The sequence below is a fragment of the Callorhinchus milii genome, unplaced genomic scaffold (genome assembly GCF_018977255.1).
Source record: "Callorhinchus milii isolate IMCB2004 unplaced genomic scaffold, IMCB_Cmil_1.0 Scaffold24, whole genome shotgun sequence".
In the NCBI taxonomy this organism is placed as follows: domain Eukaryota; kingdom Metazoa; phylum Chordata; class Chondrichthyes; order Chimaeriformes; family Callorhinchidae; genus Callorhinchus; species Callorhinchus milii.
Window position 1 is genome coordinate 9,351,207 of NW_024704765.1, and position 22,626 is coordinate 9,373,832.

Below are 22,626 nucleotides of genomic sequence, written 5' to 3' on the forward strand. Positions count from 1 at the left end.
AGGTGTTGGTTTGCAAGGTAACAGTATCTACTGAGCTGCCCGGAGGCCTCACCGGCCTCTTGCTTTGGTGAGGTTGCAGGTGCTTGACAAGGCAAATCCGGGGCAGACACAGTGTCAGACGGGAAAATGTGATTCACCTGAGCAAATGTCTCGTTAAAAGTGAAGAGCAGAGGAAAGACGTGTCTGTTTAGGGAAAAGGGTTGGGGAGAGAGGGCGGAGAAGTTAAGAAGCCCTGAAGGTGATTAGGTACCACTCGCAGTGATTAAATGCATCTGACCTTTACGCACTCGCTCTTTGGAGCTTGCAAAATCAACAGCTGTGCTTTCGCCTTCCGTTGAGAGTCTCCAAAGAGCTTCGGCAGGGTAATAGGGTAGAGTGGAGTGACTGTGTGTTTTGCGGGCGAAACGCGGCAGCCACTGACCAAATTTTGTTTGAACGGAGGGATTATCACTCCCGGAAAGCCATCAACATTAACAACCGGGGTTCCTACTCACCACCGGGCAAACAGAGGCGCGTGGAGTAAGGAAACTTACTGAGGTTTTGCCCGGGAATCGAAGCCGGGGAGTGGGGGGAGAGTTATCTCGCTCGAGAGACGAGCGGGTTAACCGCCGGAACGCCCAACGACCCACGCTCTCTTTTCCTCCCCCTGAGCTCAGACTGCGGAGGATCGACTCGGTTTCGTCCCTCCTGTGGCTGTCGGTGATGGGTCTGCACCTGGCCGAGAGGTACCTGCAGAGCGGCCCGCCCGCCTGGCTGGACGCAGCGAAGCTCAGCGCCACGGCCCTGTGTTGCCTGGCGGGATTCGCGGCGTCGGTGGCGACACGGAAATCCACGGGCCAGAGGAGATGCCGGGCACGAAGGTCAGAACAGTGAAACGGTGGCGGACGCTGAACTCTCTCTCTGCGTGCGTGTGGTTGCGTGTGTGTGTGTGTGCGCGTGCGTGTGTTTCCTGTTCTGCCTCTCCCGCCATCCGTGCTTCTGTCCGTCCGTCCGTCCGATCGCCTCTTCCTTCGGGATCTTAAAGGGGCAGCGACATTAGTTGCGGACCTGGGCACGACCTCGAATTCCAGTTGTGTTCGAACCAAACCCATCTGCTTTAGTGCGTCTTTTGGGCTAGTTCTGTTTCCTTTCTCTCCCCCCCACTCCCTTCCCCCTCTCTGTTCCCCTTTTCCTCTCTGTTTCCACACCCCCCCCACCCGCCCCACGCATGAAAGGAATCCCTAAAATCAAGCACTTGCAAGTTAAAATGTCGGTCACGTTCATTTTAATTTTTAGCCAAATAACAGATCTTCTAACTTTAATGGCGTTTCATTTTAATTGACTTTATTTTGTGTGTGTGTGTATGTGGGGTGGGGGGAGGGGGGGGTGTCTTGTGTGTGTGCGCGCTTGTGTGTGGTGGTGGGGGGGGGATATATCTTGCACAGGGAGGAATAATTTATTATATGAAACGCCACAATTTTCAGCCCAGAAGGAAACCGTCCCAAAAACACATCACGTCTGTGGCCAACACTGCAGAACGTGCTCTTAAGACGCTTGAACCCACTATTGTTAAACATCACTTCTCCCCTCTCAGATTCATTGATTAATTAGAAATCTTGATTGATTAGAAAACAGGCGTGACTTGCCATTTCTTCTTCCCTCGAGCCAGCTGATACACGTGTTAACCTGCACCACCACAGCTTAGTTTAAAGTCTATGTAACACTATTATAAAAAGCATATTTTCTCTTGTAAAAATATTTATTGCACGCGTGTGTGTGTGCGCGTGTGTGTGTGTGTGTGGGGGGAGGGCGGGGTGCCTGGCGGTGTCTTGTTCTCGAGAACCCCTTCCCTCCCTCCCTTCCTTACCTGCACCCCCTAACTTCGAAGCCTGTTGGAGAGCTTATTGGTGTCAACGCACATACTTTATTGTGCTGTGTGCAGTAATCCACTGTCCGTCCACAATAAGATCTCTGGCTCTTTAGTGAAAGCTTTGGCTTCAGACTAGCGACTGGGTGAGGTGACGAAATCTCGAGGGGGTTTTGGTTTTGGCTGCGGCTTGCACCGCAAAATCTTTTTGACAACGTATTTTAAAAATGTCGCCAGCCTGCGATCTCAGCGCATGTAAAATCCTCCCAGAACCGTCCTGTCGCTGAGCCAGGGTGGGATTCTCGATGATCCCATCATCACTTCACCCATTGCTATCTCTTGAGTTCTTCGCTTTCTATCTGCAGATGACGCATTTCGTGAGAGATTTGTGTTCGCCTTCAGCTCTTCTGAATGCTGGAATATAATAATAATAACAATAAGCCTTGCATTTGATCCAGCACTTTATCATGTTGAGACGTCTCAAAGCGCTTCACAGAATATACTGTGAAGTGAATTGACTGTATTTTGTAGGCGAAAAGAATATGAACATAAGAACATAAGAATTAGGAGCAGGAGTCGGCCATTCGGCCCCTCGAGCCTGTGCCCCACCATTCGATAAGATCACGGCTGATCTTCAGACCTAACTCTAATTACCCGCTCTCTCCCCATATCCCCTAATCCCTCAGTTTTTTAAAAATCTCTCAGTCTCAGCCTTGAAGATGTTGAAGGACTGACATCTACAGCCCTTCTGGGGGAGTGAATTCCATAAAGTCACTGCCCTCTGAGTGAAGAAATGTTTCCTCAACTCTGTTCTAAAAGGCTGACCCTTAATTTTCAGACTGTGACCCCTGGTTATAGATTCTCCCACCGGGGAAACAGACCCTCAGTGTTTATCCAGAAATATGATAATATTTCAAATTTAATCCCCTCCCTGCTCAAAAAAAAACCTCTATTATATCTCTTGTTTTTCCCTCCTCCCCCCACGCCCCCCCACCGCCAATTGGATTAGTTGAGTTCACGTTTAGAAATAATTGAAATGTGATTTATCTGGAGCACGTCACTTTATTGATACAGTGACGTTTAGTGTAGTCAATGTTTTAGAAAAGAAAGATGCATTAAAAGTAACTTGTGCCCCATCTTTCCTTTTTTTAAAAAGGACTTAATTCAGTATTTAATCCATAATGATATTATTATTGTTTAATCCACTATTTAGTCATACTGGAAGAATTCAGTATTTCCACTATTTAATCACAATGGCAGAAATCAGTATTTCCAGATTCTTGTAACAGCGCCTACTTTTCATAGCACCGTAGAATCTTACAGCACAGAAGGAGGCCATTCGGCCCATCGTGCCTGTACCGGCTCTTTGAAAAAAATAGTCCCACTCCCCCGCTCTTACTCCATAGCCCTGCAATTACTTCCTTTGCAAGTACCTGTCCGATTCCCTTTTGAAACCTACTATCGAGTCGGCTTTTCGTGTCCATTTTTGTCCGGGAAGTTTAATATCCGTGTGTTTCATTTCTTTCCTTTTGATCCTAAAATATTTTCCTTTTTTTTAAAAAAATGATGAATCCTGTTTAAATTTATCGCCTTCTGCTTGAACCCCCCCACACACCCCCGCCCCCCCCCCCCCCCACACACGCATACAAAACTCAGCATTCAAAAGGGTGTGTTTTAGTTTTTTTTCCTGCTTTCTCTCTCACCTCTTGTGATTTTGTTTTTATATAATCTGTTTGACAAATGTTTTGCTAAAGTTTGCTAAAATCATTTCAAAAGTGCCACTGTCGTTTATTTCCCCCTGTCTCTTCCCCTCCCCTTCCCCTTCGAAAACCTTTTATTCTGTCTCTTTTTTGTGCCTTTTTTTTAAAACTATACGATAACCAAAAAAAAACATGCACTCGCTTTGCTTTGACTTAATTTTTTTCACTCCACTGAAATCTATTCACCCGCCCAGTAGGTGAAAGCTGTATGGTGTGCAGTGCAAGTGAAGTTCATTGTAGGTTTATATGTAGCAGCGCATTTTTTAAATAAACTCTTTATCTACAATCAACTAAAGAATATCATTCGCTTATGTACCCAGCATGACATTTATTTCACAAGTCGAATCTCACGGAGAGAAACCCACGGAGCCTTGACATGAATCAGTCCTTCCTTCCTGTGTTAACGATGGCGAAAACTACCGTGTTTTACACTGGAAAACACTCCCAAGTCCGCTTTTGTGTCAAAAAGTGCTTCGCGGTGATCACTGTCGTGCCTAGTGACTGTGTTTTGGTGGTGGGGGGGTAGGTAGGTTGGTGTGGCAGCGATTTTTCACACAGCAATGTGCAACAAACACAACAAAGCTTTTTATTTCCCCGCAACCTCCTTGCTCTTCCACCTAAACTGTTTGAGACGAGCTGTTATGGCTGTAGGGGATATAAGGATGACAGCAGCATTAGCAACCTGTTTGGACGTGTGGAGACTGGGTTGAATCCATTGGCTGTTTGTTCACTCTCGCGCTCTCTGAGCCTCTTGTTTTCCCCCTCACACCCCCCCCCCCACCCCGAGTGATATGGTAGGTCGTGGCCTGAGATTTCCCCTGTATTGAGTTCTATGGAGACGTGTTCTAGGATAAAGAGGATAAATTGCAAAGCAATTCCTGCACTCAGTCGGCACGTGGGGGTGAAGGGAAAGATAGCGGCAGTCGTGCTTGTACAGCCACACGATGAGGATTGTCTCCCATCAGGACATCATAATAATAATGATAATAATAATAATAATCCTCGCATTTGATATGGCGCCTCATCACGTCTTCGAGACGTCTCAAAGCGCTTCACAGACTACACTGCAAAGTGAATTGACTGTACTTTGTGGGCAACACGCGGCAGCCAATTGCGCACAGCAGCGTTCCCTCACAAACAGTCGTGGGTTCAGTGGCCATATTATTATTATTTTTTTCGAAGGAATTATTGTCCCTGGAAAAGCCATCCGCCCAATGAGCTGACAACCGGGTTCCTACTTACTGCCGGGTAAACTTCATAGCACATCCATCCCCAGCATCGCACACACACACACGCATTTTTTAAAAAAATTCTTTTCGACCGCGTTTTAGATGTTTTGCTTTATACATTCTCAATCCCGTAAATTGTGGCAGTTCGCAAGTTCAAATGCAGGAGGCGTTTTAACCGTTTTTATATAAAAATGTCTTTCACCTTTTTAAAAATTAAAAGGAACAACTCTCGAAGCACTTAGTGGAATGAAATTATCTGCAAGTGGAAGTGAACCAAAGGCAGCAACTAACTAACTAAACAGCAGCCAGACAAGCGATCTTCTAACGATGTGCTTCCGCTGGAGAATTTTTCATCCTCCTCCCTCCATAAGGCTGACCCCTTGTGTGGTTCCTTTCAGTTAAAGGGGACCCAGTGCTGCTGGCAAGCCAAGTGGGGAGAAGAGACGTTGAAGGAAAGAAGTTGACCAAAGGTTTTTTGACGGCGGAGAAAGTAGAGTTAGTTTGAAGAGAAGGCAGTGTTGGAAGAGCGTTCTCTTTGACTGACGTGCTTGGCTTCGTTGGCGGAGGATTGAGGTCTGAGGAGACTCGGAATAGGAAGAGAGGAGGGAGCAGGACTGTAAGGCTGGAGGAGATGGCAGTGTTAGGGACAGGGCACTAACACAGGGAATTGACCCAGACATGGGANGGGGGGCGCGGATAATGAGTTGTGAAGTCTTCTCTCTCTCGCTCTCCTGTTTTTTTGTCTGTCTCTTTCACGACATGTGAAAGCTTGGAGGATCAAGCCCTACATCAGAAGCTTCCCTGTGTGAAGGTCGCTGTGTAATTGCAAGTAGTTGTTGAGCTCACGGGTCGCTGCAGGCTGACGTAGCAATCTAATGTCCCATTAACAATAATCCTCGCATTTGATATAGCGCCTTATATCACGTCTTTGAGACGTCTCAAAGCGCTTCCCAGAATATACTGTAAAGTGAATTGACTGTACATTTTGTGGGCGAAACGCGGCAGCCAATTGCGCACAGCAGCGTCCCCGCAAACAGCAGTGGAATTGAGTGACCAAATTATTATTTTTTTTAAAAGATTATTATCCCCGGAAAAGCGATCCGCCAAGCGATGAACAACTGAGTTCCTACTTGCTGCTAGGTAAACGGAGGCGTGTGTGCTCGTGGAATAAGGAATTTGGCCAATGTTTCGCCCGGCAGGGAATCGAACCCAGGGGTCCTCTCGCTTGTGAGGCGAGGACTCGGAATTGTTGGAAGTGTCTCGTTGTGGATGAGGCGTTTAAACTTAGGTCCCACCTGTGTGTCTTCGGGTGGATGTCGAAGATCACACGACAATATTCCAACGCATAAAAGACAACTCGCAATCTCCATTGTTAGCTCGAGAATCGTGACTATGGATGACGCAAATTACTACTGTGTTTGCTTACAAAAACACTTGACATTAATTACCTGGGAGCTTTGATTTGAGGTGATTCAACGAGATAAGGCTATAAGAACACACCCGTCTTCCTCACTCTTTCTGAGCTGGCTCTAAAGTGTTTCCAGTCAGAAGGCAGCTCTGTATTCTGACGGCACGTGTCATAACGTTCTTTCAATTAGTCTCCGCTAGTCAGTTGCAGGCAAAAACACTACAGTAATGGTGATTTCCCACTGGTGTTGCCTTTCACTTCTCGGCTGTTTGTGGGACGTTTTAAAAAAAAAGAAAATCCTCTGAAGCGCTTTGAGATGTGCGAGCCTCGGTGCCGTTGAAATCTTCACCAGATCGAGCACAGATGGGACCTCGGTTTAAGGTCTCATTCGAAGCTTCAGAGCAGAGCAGGAGGCAGGAACTGAAGAGAGCACATGTCCAAGGGAATTGAGAGCAATTGATAACCACACACAGTGTGCGTGTGTGTGTGAGTGTATGTGTGGCATTTCACACTGAAAGATAGATGATTGAGGGACTGCTTTCAGAAACCGTACAACTGATGTGATATATACAGTAGTCAGGTTACGGTTTGGGAATGTTATGGTTTGGGCTTGATGTATAGGGAACCAGTATCTTACAGAAATCGTCTTACACATCGACCGAGTCAGTGCATTAATACCAGGGAATAAAAATTACGCTTTGAAATTAGTTGTAAAAGGTTAGATGGAGGAGGGAAAAAAATCTTTGCCTCGCTGACCTTTTTGGGAGACCTTCTGGGTCAGTGTCGCGAGTGAATATCCCGAAAGAATATAAAAAAAATCAGAGATCTGCCGAGAGTAGAGACATCTGGTTGGTAAATTACATACAAGTAAATCTTGCGTAAACCTGATCGTATAATCGCCAAAGTCGTACTTCTGCCCAAGTCCCGTTTAAGAGTTTATATTCTGTGCAAGTTTGACATAACTCAAGCTTTGCATAAGTCATGTTAAACGATACGACTTCTGCGAGTGAGGTTTACTGTGCTTTCAGCTCCAGCACTGCACAGTCTGTGTGTGTGTGTGTGTGAAAGAGAGAGAGAGAAAGTAGAGGTTTAATCTTGTAAGAGTCACACTCTTGTCTGACTTGCACACACAATGCCTCTTGTTATTCTGTCTGAGGTTTAGAATCGTTAACGACTTGAACGACCGACTGACTTGGTGGGTTTAAGAGGAGGACAGATGTACTTGTCACCACACGGTGGCAACACTGCACCTGAGACCATCAGATGAACCGTCGCTGAGTTTAAAAAAAAATAATAATCTTTGCATCTGGTGCAGCTCCTTGTAACATCGTCGGCAAAGCGCTTCCTAGGATTTTGCCGTGTAGTGACTGTGTATTTTGCAGGCGAACACGGCAGCCGGTGCCCTCCTAATGCAATGACGGAGGGGGTGCTGTGTTGAGGGAGGTCGTGTTTCAGTACGGTCCCGGGGTTATGGAAATACCAGTTGTTTGTTTCTTCTCACCGCTGTTCTTGTTCCGCGAGCCTTGCCCCTTCCTTTCCCTTCAGCACCTCGAGACGTCCTTCCCACGCGGCGAAAGGCGCTGCATTAAATGTCATGTGTTGTTGTTTCTGTTCGTGAAGAGTGTGGTGTTCAGGGATGTGGTTCCTGGACAAGTGAGCGAGCTGCTGGTAATCACGTTGTGAGATCGGGATGCGACGATGAGTGGCCAAAAAAAGTTTTTTTTTTTTGAGAAGTCCTGGAAACTGATCATTTGTGTGTGAGTTCGGAGCAATTCACTGAGCAGAGTGCACACTAGTCATCTTGTTGGAGAGCAGCGTGTTAGCGGCTGGATCTATTGTGCATAGTTTTCCGGTTTACTTGCCGTTTCTGTCACGAATGCGCTCCAGGATTATCCGGTCTCTTTTGGTAACGCTGTCATGAATTGTGCCTGGAAGACACAAGCCATTGAGTCTGTCGCTGCTGTTGCTGTTGTCAACAGTGTTGTATGAAATCTGCTTTAGGCATCATGGAAACTTGAAACACTTTGACTTTTCGTGTGGGTGTTTGTGTCAAATGGCAAGTCAGATAGGGTTGTATGATTCAACCCCAGTGGGTTACATAATAAATAAATAAATAATCCTTGCATTTGTTATAGAGTCTTATCGGGTCGTTGAGACGTCTCAAAGCGCTTCACGGGATATATTGTAAAGTGGATTGACTGTATATTTTGTGGGCGAAACACAGCAGCCAATTGCACACAGCACACAGTGTCCCCCAAACAGTAGTAGATTGATTTCTGTATATAATAATAATCCTTGTATTTGGAACAGCGCCTTATACCATATCATTGAAGTGTCACAGAGCAGTTTGCAGAATGTACTGTTAATTCCAATGACTGTGTATTTAGCGGTGGTTAAGACATGGTATAATATAAATCCCTCCTCTCTCCATTCCCCCCCATCGACCCAAAAGACATCTGGTGAAAGGCGTAGTATAAATCTTAAGTTGCTTTACGATTGGCGTGTTGTTTCTATAAGACCTGAAAAACAGGTGCTCCTCATCAATGATCAGACATCTCGTTCAAGGCCTTGATTCACTGAGAAAAGTAGTTGGGCGCCAGGTTTCCAATGGGGGAGAGTGGGGGAAGATCCTTCCGTGCTTAGAGGTTGGACCTGCACTGACACGATGGGGGCGGGAGAGCAGGGAAGGGGATTGGAGTAGAGAGCTCCAGTGGAGGGAGCGAGCACCAGTACAGACAGGATGCGCTGGTCTGAATGGTTTTGTTATTGTGACATTAACTTTCCGAATGAGTGCGACAGAGGCCGAGAATATTGCCAGTTACAGTCCTCGCTGTTCATGTTGTTCTTTTATTAACTTTCCGAATGAGTACGACAGAGGCCGAGAATATTGCCAGTTACAGTCCTCGCTGTTCATGTTGTTCTTTTATGGTAATAATATCACTGCTTTCTCCCCTATTCTCTTTCCCCCCCCCCCCCTCCACCGCCAACACACACAGTTTGCACCAAAACTCATTCACCGTTTTATAGACATTAAAACACGTCATCAGCGAGTTCGGAAAATCTGAAGGGACGATTGATTCATCTGAGAGGAGGCGTCTTATCTAATGTGGTTTGAGTGGTTTGCAGTTTCTCCAATGTGTGTGTGAAAGGCACGGGACCGTTTCATGTTTGCCTCCGCCCGCCTCAGTCTGTACAGTTACAGTAAGCAAGTGAGCCATAGTCTGAGTGTGTGTCAGAAAGACAGAGAGAGAGAGAGACACACCAGCCATCGCTGCTCTCTGTGGGTGGGAGCTAATGGCTCCTGTTGTGGTGGTCGCCGAGAGGTGGGGGGGAAATTGCCAAGACCGAGCAATGAGGGGGGTTCATGTCGGGTGGGGGGGAGGGAGAGTCCACGGCTGTTTGTGAGACATTGCTGTGCATAATTGGCTTCTCCCCTGCAAAATACACTTGTCAATCCACTTAACAGTATATTCTGTGAAGCGCTTTGAGACGTCTCAACGACGTGATGAGACGCTAAATCGAATGCAAGGATTATCATTATTATTACTGCACTTTGCTGCGAGCGGTGGGGCGTGGAGGGAGAAGGAGGGGAGTAGTATCTCCTTACTCACCTGGTCAAAACCCCACTTGCTGCACCAGTAATTCTCCAGCTCTTTGCACAGAAATCACCCCTGCATATGTCACAGTGCCTTCTGAGTCAGGAGGACGTCTCACAGGATTGACTGTACGTACGGTGGAGTGTAGTGGCTGCGAATTTTGTGGGTGAAGGTAGCATCCGGCTTACGCACAGCAACTTCCCGTAAAACAGCCGTGAAGTGAATGGCTAATTCGATCCAAGCGCAGGATCCACCGCAAGAACCGTTCGTAAGACTACAACAGTGCAACCCCCTCCCCCCCCACCCACCCAGCACTTTTGCAAACAAACCCTTGACTGTCCAGCACCTTGGGACATCCTCCCGCTGTGAAAGGTGCTGTGTGTATATATATATATATATTATATATAATATGTGCCATTTGTTGTTGCTGTTGTCAGCCTTGAACCGCAAACTCAAAGTTCCGATGTGGGGCTTGAGCCCACAACCTTCTTCCTCGGAAGGCGAGAGCGTTATGGTATCGGTTTGAGCCCGGTACCCGCTCGTACGCCAGCCTTTACAACGCTGAAGAGCTTCGAGGCCGACGGGTTAAGGCTGTACGGAATGCCAAGCTTATTAAGATCATCATTACCAGGACGATGATTAATCGGACTAATCGGCCGGTGGTCTTAGCTCGGCTCTCTGTGTCTTTCAGGTACTTGTCGGGCGAATCCGTGAACGCCTTCTACAGCAGCGGAACCCTGACGTCCTGCGCTCCAGCGACTGCCCCCTCGTCCCTCCCGATCCCACCCAGCATCGCCCAGCTAGCCAGGCAGCAGCTGTGCAGGACCACCAGACGCAACTCGCCCTCCTCCCTGCCTGGCCGTCTCAGCCGAGCCCTGTCGCTGGGAACCGTCCCGTCTCTCACCAGAGCAGGTCAGTCAGTCGGTTGGTCGGTCGGTCAGTCTCCGTTCGGACGTTCGTTCGTTGGGGAGCAAAGGAAATTGAAGGGATTCCACCTTTTGTTTGCTCTGGCAACTGGAGGGACTTCCAGCCGCGCATCCCGTGTCTGTGCCGCTGCTGGTTTTTCCGAGTGGGGTCCCCGTAGTGTCGTGGTTAAGAGCGCTCGCCTCGCAAGCGAGAGGACCCACCCCGGGGGTTCGATTCCGGGCAGGACAGGGCGAGACCTTCGGCAAGTTTCCTTACTCCACACGCCTCCGTTTACCCAGCGGTCAGTAGGAACCTGGTTGTTCGTTCAGTCGACTGATGGATCGCTTTTCCGGGGGTAATAATCGCTTGAAACAAAATCGGTCGCTCAAGCCGTGACTGTTTTGTAGGGACGCTGCCGTGCGCAATCGCCCACCGCATTTCGCCCACAAGACACACGGTCACTCTACTTTGCAGTATATTCTGCGCAGCACTTTGAGACGTCTCGACAAAGTGCTATATCAACTGCAAGGATTATTATTACATTATTATTATTGTGCAGTTGTGTGTGTGTGTTTGTGGGGTGGGGGAATTAATAAAAAAAAATCCACATCACTTGTCGCTTGAGAGAGACATTGAAGCAAAAATTATTACAAGGAACTTCTTCAAGCTCCTATTTCGTGGTTCTCATCAAAGGAAAGTTGCTTTACTGTAAATCTTCGCCAACACCAAATGATTCCCTTTCTGGCGGCACAGGAGGATTAATTGCGTTGGAAGATTTGCCAATAATAGCAACGCGCTACGTCTCTTAATTTAGGGGTTTTGCCACACACACTTTTTTAACCAGGCTGTGCACTCAGTGGCCAGCTATGTGCTTTCAGCTGGTTAAACCACACACACACATCCCTAACGCACACTCTGGGGTCCCGCAAGCCATGGCTCCTTCCAGTCTGTGCCTAATGCGCTACGGAATTAGGTAGGCAGTGTGCGTCCCTCTGGGGAGAGAGAGAGAGAGAGCGTGCATTCTATTTCCAGACCCACGCAAGGAGGACTTGCAGCAAATTAGAACAAATTAGACCGATTTCTGTTAGAAAATACCATCTGGGGATACAGTACATAGTTTGGGATACGACATATGTGCAAGCGACTGCCTGGAGGGTGGAAGGCAAACTGGATAGACCTTGCTCTTCATCCTTCCAGCAGATTCTTACGCTCTTATCGCCGTGCTCGAGAGTCGAGGGGAAGGTTACCGGGTAAATTCAGTGTCGAACTGGTTAATTCCGTTCCAGCGTGTTTGTTTATGCAGCGTTGGGCAAATCTCCTGTGAGATACCTGTCACACATCGCTTAACGTGTGGTGTTTTGATGTGGGTTTTCTTTGAAACTCAATAGACAGTGCTGCAGTTTTCCCGAGTTAGTCATGACAAGGGTGAGAGATGAGAACCCGCCTCCGATGACTCAGTCTGGTACTTGAGCCGCAGGCGAGACAGTTGGTTTATCTCCTCATTGAAGGATAGCATCTCCAACAATCAGCTCAACCACCCACCCACCCACCACACTGCGCTCGAGTGTCAGCTTAGACGTTAATTAGTTCCAGGTCGCCATGTGAAAGGCACTGTGTGTGTGTGTGTGCACGCGTGTGTGTGTGCGTGATTAATGCACTGCGCCAGGAAACTACAGACCTGTCTTGTGTTGAGATTATTTTTAAAAGCCAGGTTTGTGTTCTAGAGCTGAAACCACTACAAAAAGTGAACGCAACAGTAATTAGCAGGTGACCCTCCCTCCCTCCTTCCCTCCTCATTGTCGAGGATCCCGATAGTTTATTCATGAGAAATAACAGCTTGGGATCTTGGATTCTCCCCCCAGTTTGCAGCTGAGATTTGTCGGGTTGGTGGGAAGGGGAGAGGGGGCAAACGGTGTTGGGTTGTAAAGCTCAGGTAACTTTGGTGGTATTAAGTTCCTGAAAATTTCAGACTTATAATGTCTCTCTTTCCCACCCACCCCCACACACACAAACTGTCCAACTGGCACCACTCAGCTGATGGTGTTGAAATAACCCAATGACCCCCCCCGCCCCTCGCCCCCCTCCCCAGTGATGCAAGGAACATAACTCAGCTCCCAGAGAGCCGTGATGGTTGCACAGGGGGTAAAGTATACCTTGCGGGAAGCTGAGAGCAGCCCAGCCTGTCTTAATGTGCGGGTTCCAACTGTCTGTCTTTAACATGATCAAAAGTGCGGAGTCCTTTAGCTCAGGGGTTAGAGGGCTCACTTCTCTAGCGAGAGGTACCTGGGTTTGATTCCCGGGCAGGGTGAAACTTTGGGCAAGTTTCCTTCCTCCACACGCCTCTGTTCGCCTAATAGTAAGTAGGAACCCGGTTGTTAGTCGATTGACGGATCGCTCTCCGGGGGTAATAATCTTTCCCAAAAATAAATAAGTAAATAAATCTGGTCACTCACTCAATCCACGATTGTTTGTGGGGCACTGCTGTGGGGAATTGGCTGCCATGTTTCGTCCATAAAACAATACGCAGTCAATTCATTTTACAGTGCATCCTGTGAAGCCCTTTGAGATGTCTCAATGACATGATAAGGCACTATATCAAATGCAAGGATTATTATTATTATTATAACAGGTTCTTCCCACCCAGTCAACAACAGCCTCGCTTTGCAGTCACAGCAACACCCTCGAGGTCATCAGCCGTCGCTAATGAGGTTTGTTTCCGAATGTACCCCCTTGTTGCGGAGTCCGCCAGGGGAGGAGGAGGGGAGGGAATGCAACCAAAGCTGCTGAGGTCTTTCTCTACAGTGGTTAAAGAGCCAACAGTAGCCTAATGACTGGTGTCTTTCAGCCACTCACTCCTGCCGCTGCGTCTCTGTCCGGACAGACGGACGCCTAATCCGTTGGCACCAAACCTCAGAGCCGGGAACCCATGGGGCTGACCTCTGTGGTGGCTTCCACCGACTGGTTCCCCAGACGTGGGGCTGGGAGTTTGTTCAGCCTGAAATCCCTGGTGTAAATTGAGAGAGAGAGAGAGAGGACCCACTTCAGAGTAAAGCATCCTGGTTTAATCTGTCATCGGCCTCAGATTGGCTGTAAGTGGGTGTCAAGACGCCCAGGGCAGATTCAGGTTTGCTGATGGATGACATTGCTACCATTCCTGGTTTGCTTCACAAGTGCGGGCAGGCAGGCAGCTTTCTCCACTTTCCCATATAAATGGTTGGCGCTTGTGAATCGCATTGAACCGCTCGTGACCCTGTGTGTGCGTATATGTGTGTTATGTGTACTTGTATCATTAGTACCTGTGTGTACGTTTGTGTACTTGTGCTACAGATATGTATGTGTGTGTGTATGTGTGTGTGTGTGTGTGCGGCGCGCACCAACAGATCACATTTATATAGCGCCTTTCACGTCAGGAGGACGTCCCAAGGCGCTGTACACGTGTATTTGAGTATGTGTTTGACTGTGTGTTGCGTGTACTTGAGTTCACATGTATTTGTGGTACGAATCTATATTTGTGTGTGTGTGCATCTCTGGTTGTGAGGATTTTAATGTTCACCCAAACAGTTTTAACGTTTCGTCCAGAGGATGACACCTTGATAATGCAGTGCTCTTTTCCCCCCACCCCCCTCTTCCTCCCGCCCCCAGCACAGCACTGGCAAGTCAAGTGAAACTACGCTGAGATATATATATATATATATATATATATATACACACACACACACAATATGCACGCAAGTAAAATTCAATTCAGAGTTGCGCGTTGTATCTTTGGCGATGTGCGATTCTAATGGGGGAAATTCCATTCGTGATTGGTGTGTGTAACCTTATATTGTGAGTGAGGTGTGTATATATAGCGTGTATGATGTAGCGTGTTTGCACGTGTGTTCTATGTATTGATTTATGACCTTGGGCTGACAGCTGCCCTTATAAAGGGTTTAGCATTGGTTCGGAAACTGCAGTCAGGTTTACAGCCCCTATTTGCTCGAAGGCCCTGCCAGGAAAGATGGTGATAAATTGTCGAGCCGGGCAGAGGATAAAGGCTGTTGACAAGGCTGTGATCAGCTCGGTACAATGGGGGCAGGTGGAACGTGCCTGCTTTGCTCAGCAGACTGTCAGGTTGCCTGATCCGAAGAGATCTTCCCCAATCGTTCCGTAGTTGAAAGAGAAGCAATGGCTGCACGAGAGGTGGGGGGGCGAGCAAATTCTTAACTGTTTGTGTGTCTCTTGTTTGGCCGGGCAGCTGTGTTGCAGGATGGCTTGGTATTTCAGCTATGGCAGTGGGGGATGTGGTGGGGTCGGAGGGGGCGCTGTGGGAACAGGATTATCTGCATTGTATCCTCATTGTACCCTTTTTGGGTGGATGTAGTTGGAAAAATATTTGACCGACTTCTGTTTAGCTTTCAATGAGTGTGTGTGTGTCTGTCGAGGTTCATTGACTCGTGTGGCAGGAGATCCTCCCAAAGTCCGTTACAAAGACTACTACGGCGCTGGGTCAAAGCTTGTTCGCTCGCAGGCTGCAGGTGAAGGTCAAGAATACACAGCCCCGTCTGCACCGACAGGTTCCAGAGCTTTGATAAATAACCCGCAGCTTTCAACCCTGGATGCTTTTAAGGAAGGGACCCCTTGACCGTTGACCTGCAGGTGTTTGCCCCCCAATTGTTCCCTGGGTGGAGCAAGGCNGGGGGGGAGCATTCCTCAGGCCGGCTTCGATCAGCAGATGCAGACGCACACCTGACAGGAACCTGAGCAGACCAGGGCGCGAGGAATGTAAGCACATCCTTTGCTTGAATTCCTAGGCAAAGGCAAGGCTTCGCAAACAAGGTGCAAATGACCATTAGAATAATAATCCTCGCACTTGATCTCGCGCCTTATCCCGTCTTCGAGACCACTCAAAGGGCTTCACGGAATATATACTGTAAAGTGGATTAACTGTGTCTGTTGACAAAATATTACAGCCAATTCGATTGTTCCCTTCACAGCATATTCTTCGAGACGTCTCAACAACGTGATCAGGCACGATAGCTAACGCAAGGATTATTATCGTGTCATACCTTGCGGGTGAAAAATATTCATTATTCAGAACTTTTGTGAGGTGGGGGCGCAGTCATGTTATATCTGTGAAAATATCCTGGCCAGAGAGAAAAGTCTTCAACACTCACCGTGTGCAGAAGAGGCTGCTGTGTTTATGGGCTGTGTGTAAACCCAGTGTAAATGGAAGTGCATTAGTGCACTGCGTGTAAACCGTGTGTACCAGAGGGAATTTAGAAACTCTTCAACTCGCAAATGCCGTTCACTGATTAACTGGATGACGAAGGGTTGTGTGCAAATCGCCCTTTGAACACTCGGCAGGTTTTAAGGGGTGTAAACGGCATCGGCTGAGCTTTTTGCCGTGTGCAGCATATTTCGCGTCCGGCTTGCGTTAAGCCGTCTTAACGGGCGCAGAGTAATTCAGGCGACCGAGCTCTTCTGTCCCTTTCTCCCACCACAGATTCTGGCTACTTGTTCAGCGGGAGCCGTCCGCCCTCCCACACGCTCGTGTGCAAGGATTCCCCTCCGTCAGGTCAGTGTTTGCGAAGCCACACGATAATACATCGTTAAACGGTCTGGTTTCGCGCGTGACGTGGGAGAGGGGGGAAGGAATAGGATGATTGGGGAGAGAGGGGAGGGTTGCAAACTGGCCTCCAGCTTGCAACCAGGGTCGAGATGACATCTTAAGGGTTTGTTTCTTTTTCCTCTCCAGAAGCCGAATAGTTGCTCTTCCCCCAAAACAAGAGGAAGCGTAGGCATTTGGCTGACAAGCGTTCCAGCGTTCTAATTATCCAAATGATTCCTGACTCCCCTCTCCCGCCCCTCCTCGGTCATCGTGTAAAAGCCAGATTGCCAGCTATAAGCTGAGCTTCTTGAAGCCCACGTCTTGTCCTGTCGCCGCCGGGGCGTTAGAATAAGCTCGGAAACAATCGAAACAGGCAAATTATCGACGGTCTCGGTTTCGCTGATGTTTATAGGGAGTCTTTTGTGTTTTTTTTTTTTACCCCTGCGTTGTCGGCATTCAATTTGCAGATCGATATACAGTAAAACTGACCCAAGTCGCGTCAGTCGGGGGCCGTAAGATTTCACGTGACTTACGTAAAAGTCCGAGTTGCAGGCAAAACCGTACAAATTGTATAAAGCCCGACTTAATCAAGAAACCACACTGCGCAGGCAGTGACTAGGACTAGGTTTCCCGCGGTTCATTGCAGCCGGTAAAGTAATGGAGGGTAGGGGAACCTCGTTAGGATTTAGGAGCTCATTAATATGAGTCATTCACAGAAATCTAAGTGGAGTTGACAGGAAACTTGAGTGGACGACTTATACCATGTGCGTTTGTACGATTTATAAAGATAAAACTTATGAGAGTTGTTACTGTATTTCCTGACCTCTAGTTCTTTGTTTCTTACGTTGTAATAACTCGGGATATATTATTACTATTATTACACCGACGACGCTGTTATTGACTGTTAACGCTGCCTGTGTTGTTTCTCTCTGTCTCTCTCTCTGCAGATTATTTCTCCTTGAAGTCGGAAAGCCGTCCGTCCTCTCCCTCCCTCTCTCCGGCGGCCTCGGTGGCGGGCTCGGTCACGTCTAGCGCCGGCTCCTGGCACCACAGGCGCCCGCTCATCAGCCCGGCCCGTCTCAACCTCACCGGACAGAGGCTGAAGCTCTTCATCGAGCACGGGACGTTGAGGGGGAGCTCGAACGCTCGTAAACCGCAGCCCATTCCCGGTGTTCCGGATCTCCTCTCCAGCAACGGGCATTCCCAGGACCTAACCCCTGCGTCCACCCACAGTCACGGTATTTATACAGCGAGACTACGAACTCTTTAACTAAAGATAATAATAATAATAATCCTCGCATTCGATACAGCGCCTTATCACGTCTTCGAGACGTTTCAAAGCGCTTCGCAGAATACACTGTAAAGTGTAGTGACCGTGTGTTTTGTGGGCAAAACAATGTCTAATGAGAGAAATAGATGAAGCAAAGAAGGGTATTCTCTCCTTCTGTGATCTCTTTCCCCCTTTTGTTCTGCTGAAAGGAACCCCTGATCCCAGACAGACATGGTTGTGGTGCTTTTTCTCCGTAGCCCTTTGTTCTTAGTAGCTGTCGGCACTTGTGCGTTGGGTCCCGCTGACAGCTTGTGTTCACCCTTCTCTCTCCCCTCACCACCCCCACCCACATCTCGCTTCACCACCTTTTTATTCCTGTCCACCTGATCACGTCGACCCCTTAATCTCTCCCAGAGACCAGTGATAACGTGAGGGTCTTTAAATGAAGGCGAGAGAGAGTGGGTGGGGGGGGGTGAGGCAAAGGAATTTGGGGAGAGTTCCAAAGAGCAGAGCGGGGCGACATGATGGATAGATGGATGGATGGAAGGAAGAAGAAAGAAGAGATAGACTGGATTGAGCGAGGCAGCTCTTCCGTGAATCAGAAGGTTGTAGGTTCAAGCCCCACATCTCACTCTGGGTTTTCGAGCTTACGGTCTAGGTTGACACTCCCAACGCCAATCTCCATCTCCGCGTAACCCTCCCCTCCCCCACCCCACCCCCACCCCCCCAATCTCCTAATACCATGGCCCCGTCATCAGAAATGTCAAACTACTGAATCAATTATTCTGTAAAATACTCTCCCAACCAAAAAAGAATTGATCGGTTTTATGCGGGGAGTGGGGTGGGGGCGAATTTTGGGGTCAGAAAAGTGTGGGGGGGTGGGGGGGGAGCGAATGAGTGGTCCCTGGGAGGCGTCTTGCGTTGCCAGCGATTCTGCCGGCAGGAAGGACGGAAACTAACCAGCAAGCCAGGAAGTGAGGAGAGGATTTGAGCCATCTTTGGGGATTAATCAAACCAAGAGGTTTAACCCCGCTCATTTACAGACCTCCGGTGGGGTGGGGTTTTTTTTCTCCCCGGTGCAGTTTAATCATAGGCGACTGTGCAACCTCCCCCCACCTCATCTCCGTAAATGCCTTAAAAAAAGAACTCCACGACTGTTTGTGGGACGCCGCTGGGAGCAATTGACTGCCGCATTTCGCCCACTATATCAAATGCAAGGATTATTGTTATCAATATTATTCCCTTTTACTGGGGGGTACAAAATCTCCTTTTCCCCCTTCTCTAAATCCCTCTCCTCCCCGCCACCCCCTTCTTCCAAGACCACACCACCCTTTATAGCTTCAGCTCGTGTGCAGCATAGCCCCCAATAATACATTGGAACTGACTCAGCAGCCTTTTTCTCCTCTGTCTCTCTGTCTTTCTTTCTCTCTCTCTCTCTCTCTCTCTCTGTCTCAAAATCGTAGCCTTTTGTAACGTTCCGGTTTCGTTCCATCTCAGACGTACGTTCGGTCGAGGGAGGCAGTCTACGCAGCGAGGTGACAGGCAAGATGAAAGACAGCTCATCTGGTTCCTCGGCTTGCGTGGTGGACACCACCACGAACCTGACCAGTCATCAGCGGAATGGCCACGCAGGACGAGGGTGGAGAGGTTCGTGTCGCATCTGGTTTTAGGTTTCCTTCACATTTATTGGGGAGGTGGTGGGGGAGGAATGAAATGATGAGGTGTTGTTATGGAAGAAGACCACAGTGTTACTGCCAGGAACACTGCGGCAAAATGCAGCTGACGAGTTCAGTGATATCTATCTATCTATATATATATATTTATATGTACGTAGCAATTGATCCTGTAGTGTAGTGGTTAGCGTGCTCGCCTCGCAAACGTAGACGACACGGGTTCCATTCCTGGTCACCTTTTCCCCCCCTTCCCCACCCCAAAAAAAAACAGCACAGGCTCCCATTCAGCCGTGTGAAGGGCTTCAAGGTGGCCTCCCGACGTGAAAGACACTTAAGTGTAAGTAAAACCTTCCCTCCCTCCCTCCCTCCCCCTGAAAAGTTCCTTGCATTTGATACAGCGCCTTAGCGGGTCTTCGAAACGCCTCAAAGCGCTTCGCAGAATATACAGTGACTGTGTATTTTGTGGACTTAGGAAGAGAGGAAGTCAACGCAGGAGATGGAGGGGGTTGGCAGAGATCTGAATGCAGCCTTTTTTTCTATTGCTTTTGCCTCGAATTTTTGACGTCCTGTATGCAGGAATCTTCCCCCCCTCTCCCCCCCCCCCTATTCTGTGCTGGGGTGGTGGGGGAGAGGGGGATCGATTTCACTTAATGCAAGAGCATTGCGGGATCTGGAGCTCCTGTGCTAAGTGGTTCGTTGCAGCTGTCTTGGTGATGGAGTTACGGTGGGCTGTTTAAATAGGACGTTCAGTGCTCACATTGCCACTTGTGAGGCCTGAGATAGAGCAGCATATTGGAGGGGTCTTAGAGAAAAATGGTTGAGAGTTTTGGCTGCATTGGAGGGGACTATAATAATAACAATCATAATTATCCTTGCATTTCATATCTTCGCGCCTTATCACATCTTCGAGACGTCTCAAAACGCTTCACGGGATATCCCGTGAAGCAAATTGTGTGTATATTTTGTGGGCGAAATATGGATGTGGTCGGGCGATGCTATGGAGATAATGTATAAGAATTTTAACGGGAATATAGTTCATAAAAGGCTTAAAAACCCTGAAAAAAAACCCACCAGGACTCTTTTTATTTCAGTCAAATCGCCCCCCCCCCCCACCCCAGCCTCCACCCAAACAGCATCAGTAGAGCTGTTTCAGGAAGGGTTGAACCTGCCTTTGGATGTGGTTTAATCCTGTCAGTTTGACACCTGATGCCAGAGAGGAAGATTTACTTTTCCCGCTAGTGTTGAATTAATTAATTCACCAATGTCACTGCTCTCCTTTGCTTACTATTCCAGCAGCTACTTTGAAAGACGATACGTCTTTAAAACGATGAGCTTTATTAATAACAGTAATCTTTACATTTGATACAGCGCCTTTCATGTTCCCGTGAGGAGCTTCACGGGATTTACTGTGAAGAGGAGTAGCTGTGCGCTTTTCGGGCGGACACCGCACACAATTTGCGCACACGTGGAATCCCGTAGCGCTCGCCAGGCTTCGGGTCCCGGCTGGGCGGGGCAAAACCTTAGGCAGGTTTCCTTACTCCACACACCCGCTGTTTACCCAGCAGTAAGTGGGAACCTCGTTGTTAGTTGACTGGAGGATCGCTTTCCAGGGGTAATAATCCCTCCCCCAAAAAAACAAAATTGCTCACTCAATCCTCCACCGTTTGTGGGGACGCTGCCGTGCATAGTTCGCTGCCGCGTTTCGCCCACAAAATACACAAGTCAGTTCACTTTAGAGTATATTCTGTGAAGCGCTTTGAGACGTCTCAACAATGTGATAAGGCGCTATATCAAATGCAAGGATTATTGCTATTATTACTGCCGTCGAGAAAGCACGTGGTTCTCTGGAGTGCAATTGAGGTTGTCAAATGCCAACCTCGGAGAAGAAAACGCCAATTACTTATAGCACTCCTGAAAGGATTGTATTTTTTTCTAGCCCATCCTTATAAATCTATCTCCCTATACTAACAACGTACAATTCCTGAATCTGTGAACAAGAACGAGGGAAAGCCTATAATTGTGAAACGAGGTAAAGCCTATAATTCGGATTGTCCTGTTTCTGTTGCTCACATTTCATGTCTTTCTGCTATTTCTCTCCCTCTCGCCATCACCATCACCAACACCAACCCCAGGTCTCTTTGGAGACATCCTGTGCAAGAGTCTTCTGGGGTTGAGCCTGGCCGCCAATGTTCTCTTCGTTACGGTCTTCCTGTACCATGGTCTGCCTCCATCGCTTCAAGGCATCTTCTGAAGGGGACTCCCTGATGCTTTGAGGGGGCACAGCCCACGGCGGTTTCCGAGTTGACAAGCTTCACGACGCCAAACGGAACTCAGTCCTTGCCGCTGCCCGGGAGCCGTGGTGCAGCCGTTGATAACCGCGGCCCCAAGATGGATTCACGGAGGAGGGTTGAGGGGAGAGGCGGGGGGGTTGGGCATGATGGTGATTGGACCCTTCTGCCAACACCCCCCGCCTCCTCCCCCCTTAAGTAAATCCAGTTGACGATTCTCCCTTCCCATCCGTGGCTGGAATTATGTTCATTTATTGCTGCTCCGATACGTCGAGAAAAAAAATGTCTATTGAATGTTGGAATGCGATACAAAAGAAACAGACGTTCAATTAGCTTCACAGCTGCATTCAGTGACCCTGGGGGGGTGGGGGAACGGGGGACGGCGGTGGGGGGAGGGGGAGAGAGAAACAAGACTCTAAATGGCTGACGACAGCTCATTGTTAACTCGTTCTGTTGATTTTATACTTTGAAAAGATATTTCAAGCTGCTGTGTTTTTTTTTTCTCCTTTGGTTTTTGTCGCTCGTGGTGTTGCTAATACCTTCTTTGGACATTTCCATATAGTGATGCGATTTTTGCTGCTCTCTTGCTTTGACCTGGCCTTGCATGGTGGACTCGGCTTGATAGAGGTGGTTAGATCGTCTTGGAATAATACACAGCGCAGTTTGCGGTCATGGGAACGACCCATCGAAACCTAAGGCTCCCAACTAGCGAGAGCCTTAGACGGAGGTTCCTTATCCTGGGATAGACAGGGCAGCTTGGGACCATTGGTAATACTCTCATTTCTGGGCCAGAAGGTCGTATGTTCAAGCCCACCCACACCACCGTGTTGGTTGAAACCAATGCCCTGTCTATCTGATCGGGCGGACCTCAAGACAACCCATAACACGATTCAAACTAGAACAAAGTGACCTCCTGGCCAAGAGACATTCAGACGAGAAGGTCCCTTAACATCATGACCACATTGTTTATTAATCACTGTGAAGTTCTGTGTGGCCTTCGAGTGTAATAAGCTGCTATCGAAATGCACATAAAATTCTCCACTCCCCCCCCACATCCAAC

At 48.3% G+C, this 22,626-nt stretch overlaps 1 protein-coding gene across 2 annotated transcripts in view; it reads left to right on the forward strand.

Moving 5' to 3' along the window:
• Nucleotides 1-21,686, forward strand: part of tmem201 (transmembrane protein 201) — a 33,400-nt gene extending 11,714 nt beyond the window's left edge. The window contains exons 6-11 of one of the 2 annotated variants that reach the window (XM_042343653.1): nt 657-860; nt 10,531-10,751; nt 16,231-16,302; nt 17,283-17,573; nt 19,103-19,252; nt 21,411-21,686. In XM_042343653.1, coding sequence (XP_042199587.1) covers nt 657-860; nt 10,531-10,751; nt 16,231-16,302; nt 17,283-17,573; nt 19,103-19,252; nt 21,411-21,529 — 1,057 coding nt within the window. In that variant the 3' untranslated portion in view covers nt 21,530-21,686. Of the gene's footprint in view, nt 1-656; nt 1,150-10,530; nt 10,752-16,230; nt 16,303-17,282; nt 17,574-19,102; nt 19,253-21,410 lie in introns of those variants that run through there. The other variant, XM_042343654.1, reaches the window with a different exon arrangement.
• The last annotated feature ends 940 nt before the right edge of the window (nt 21,687-22,626 follow it).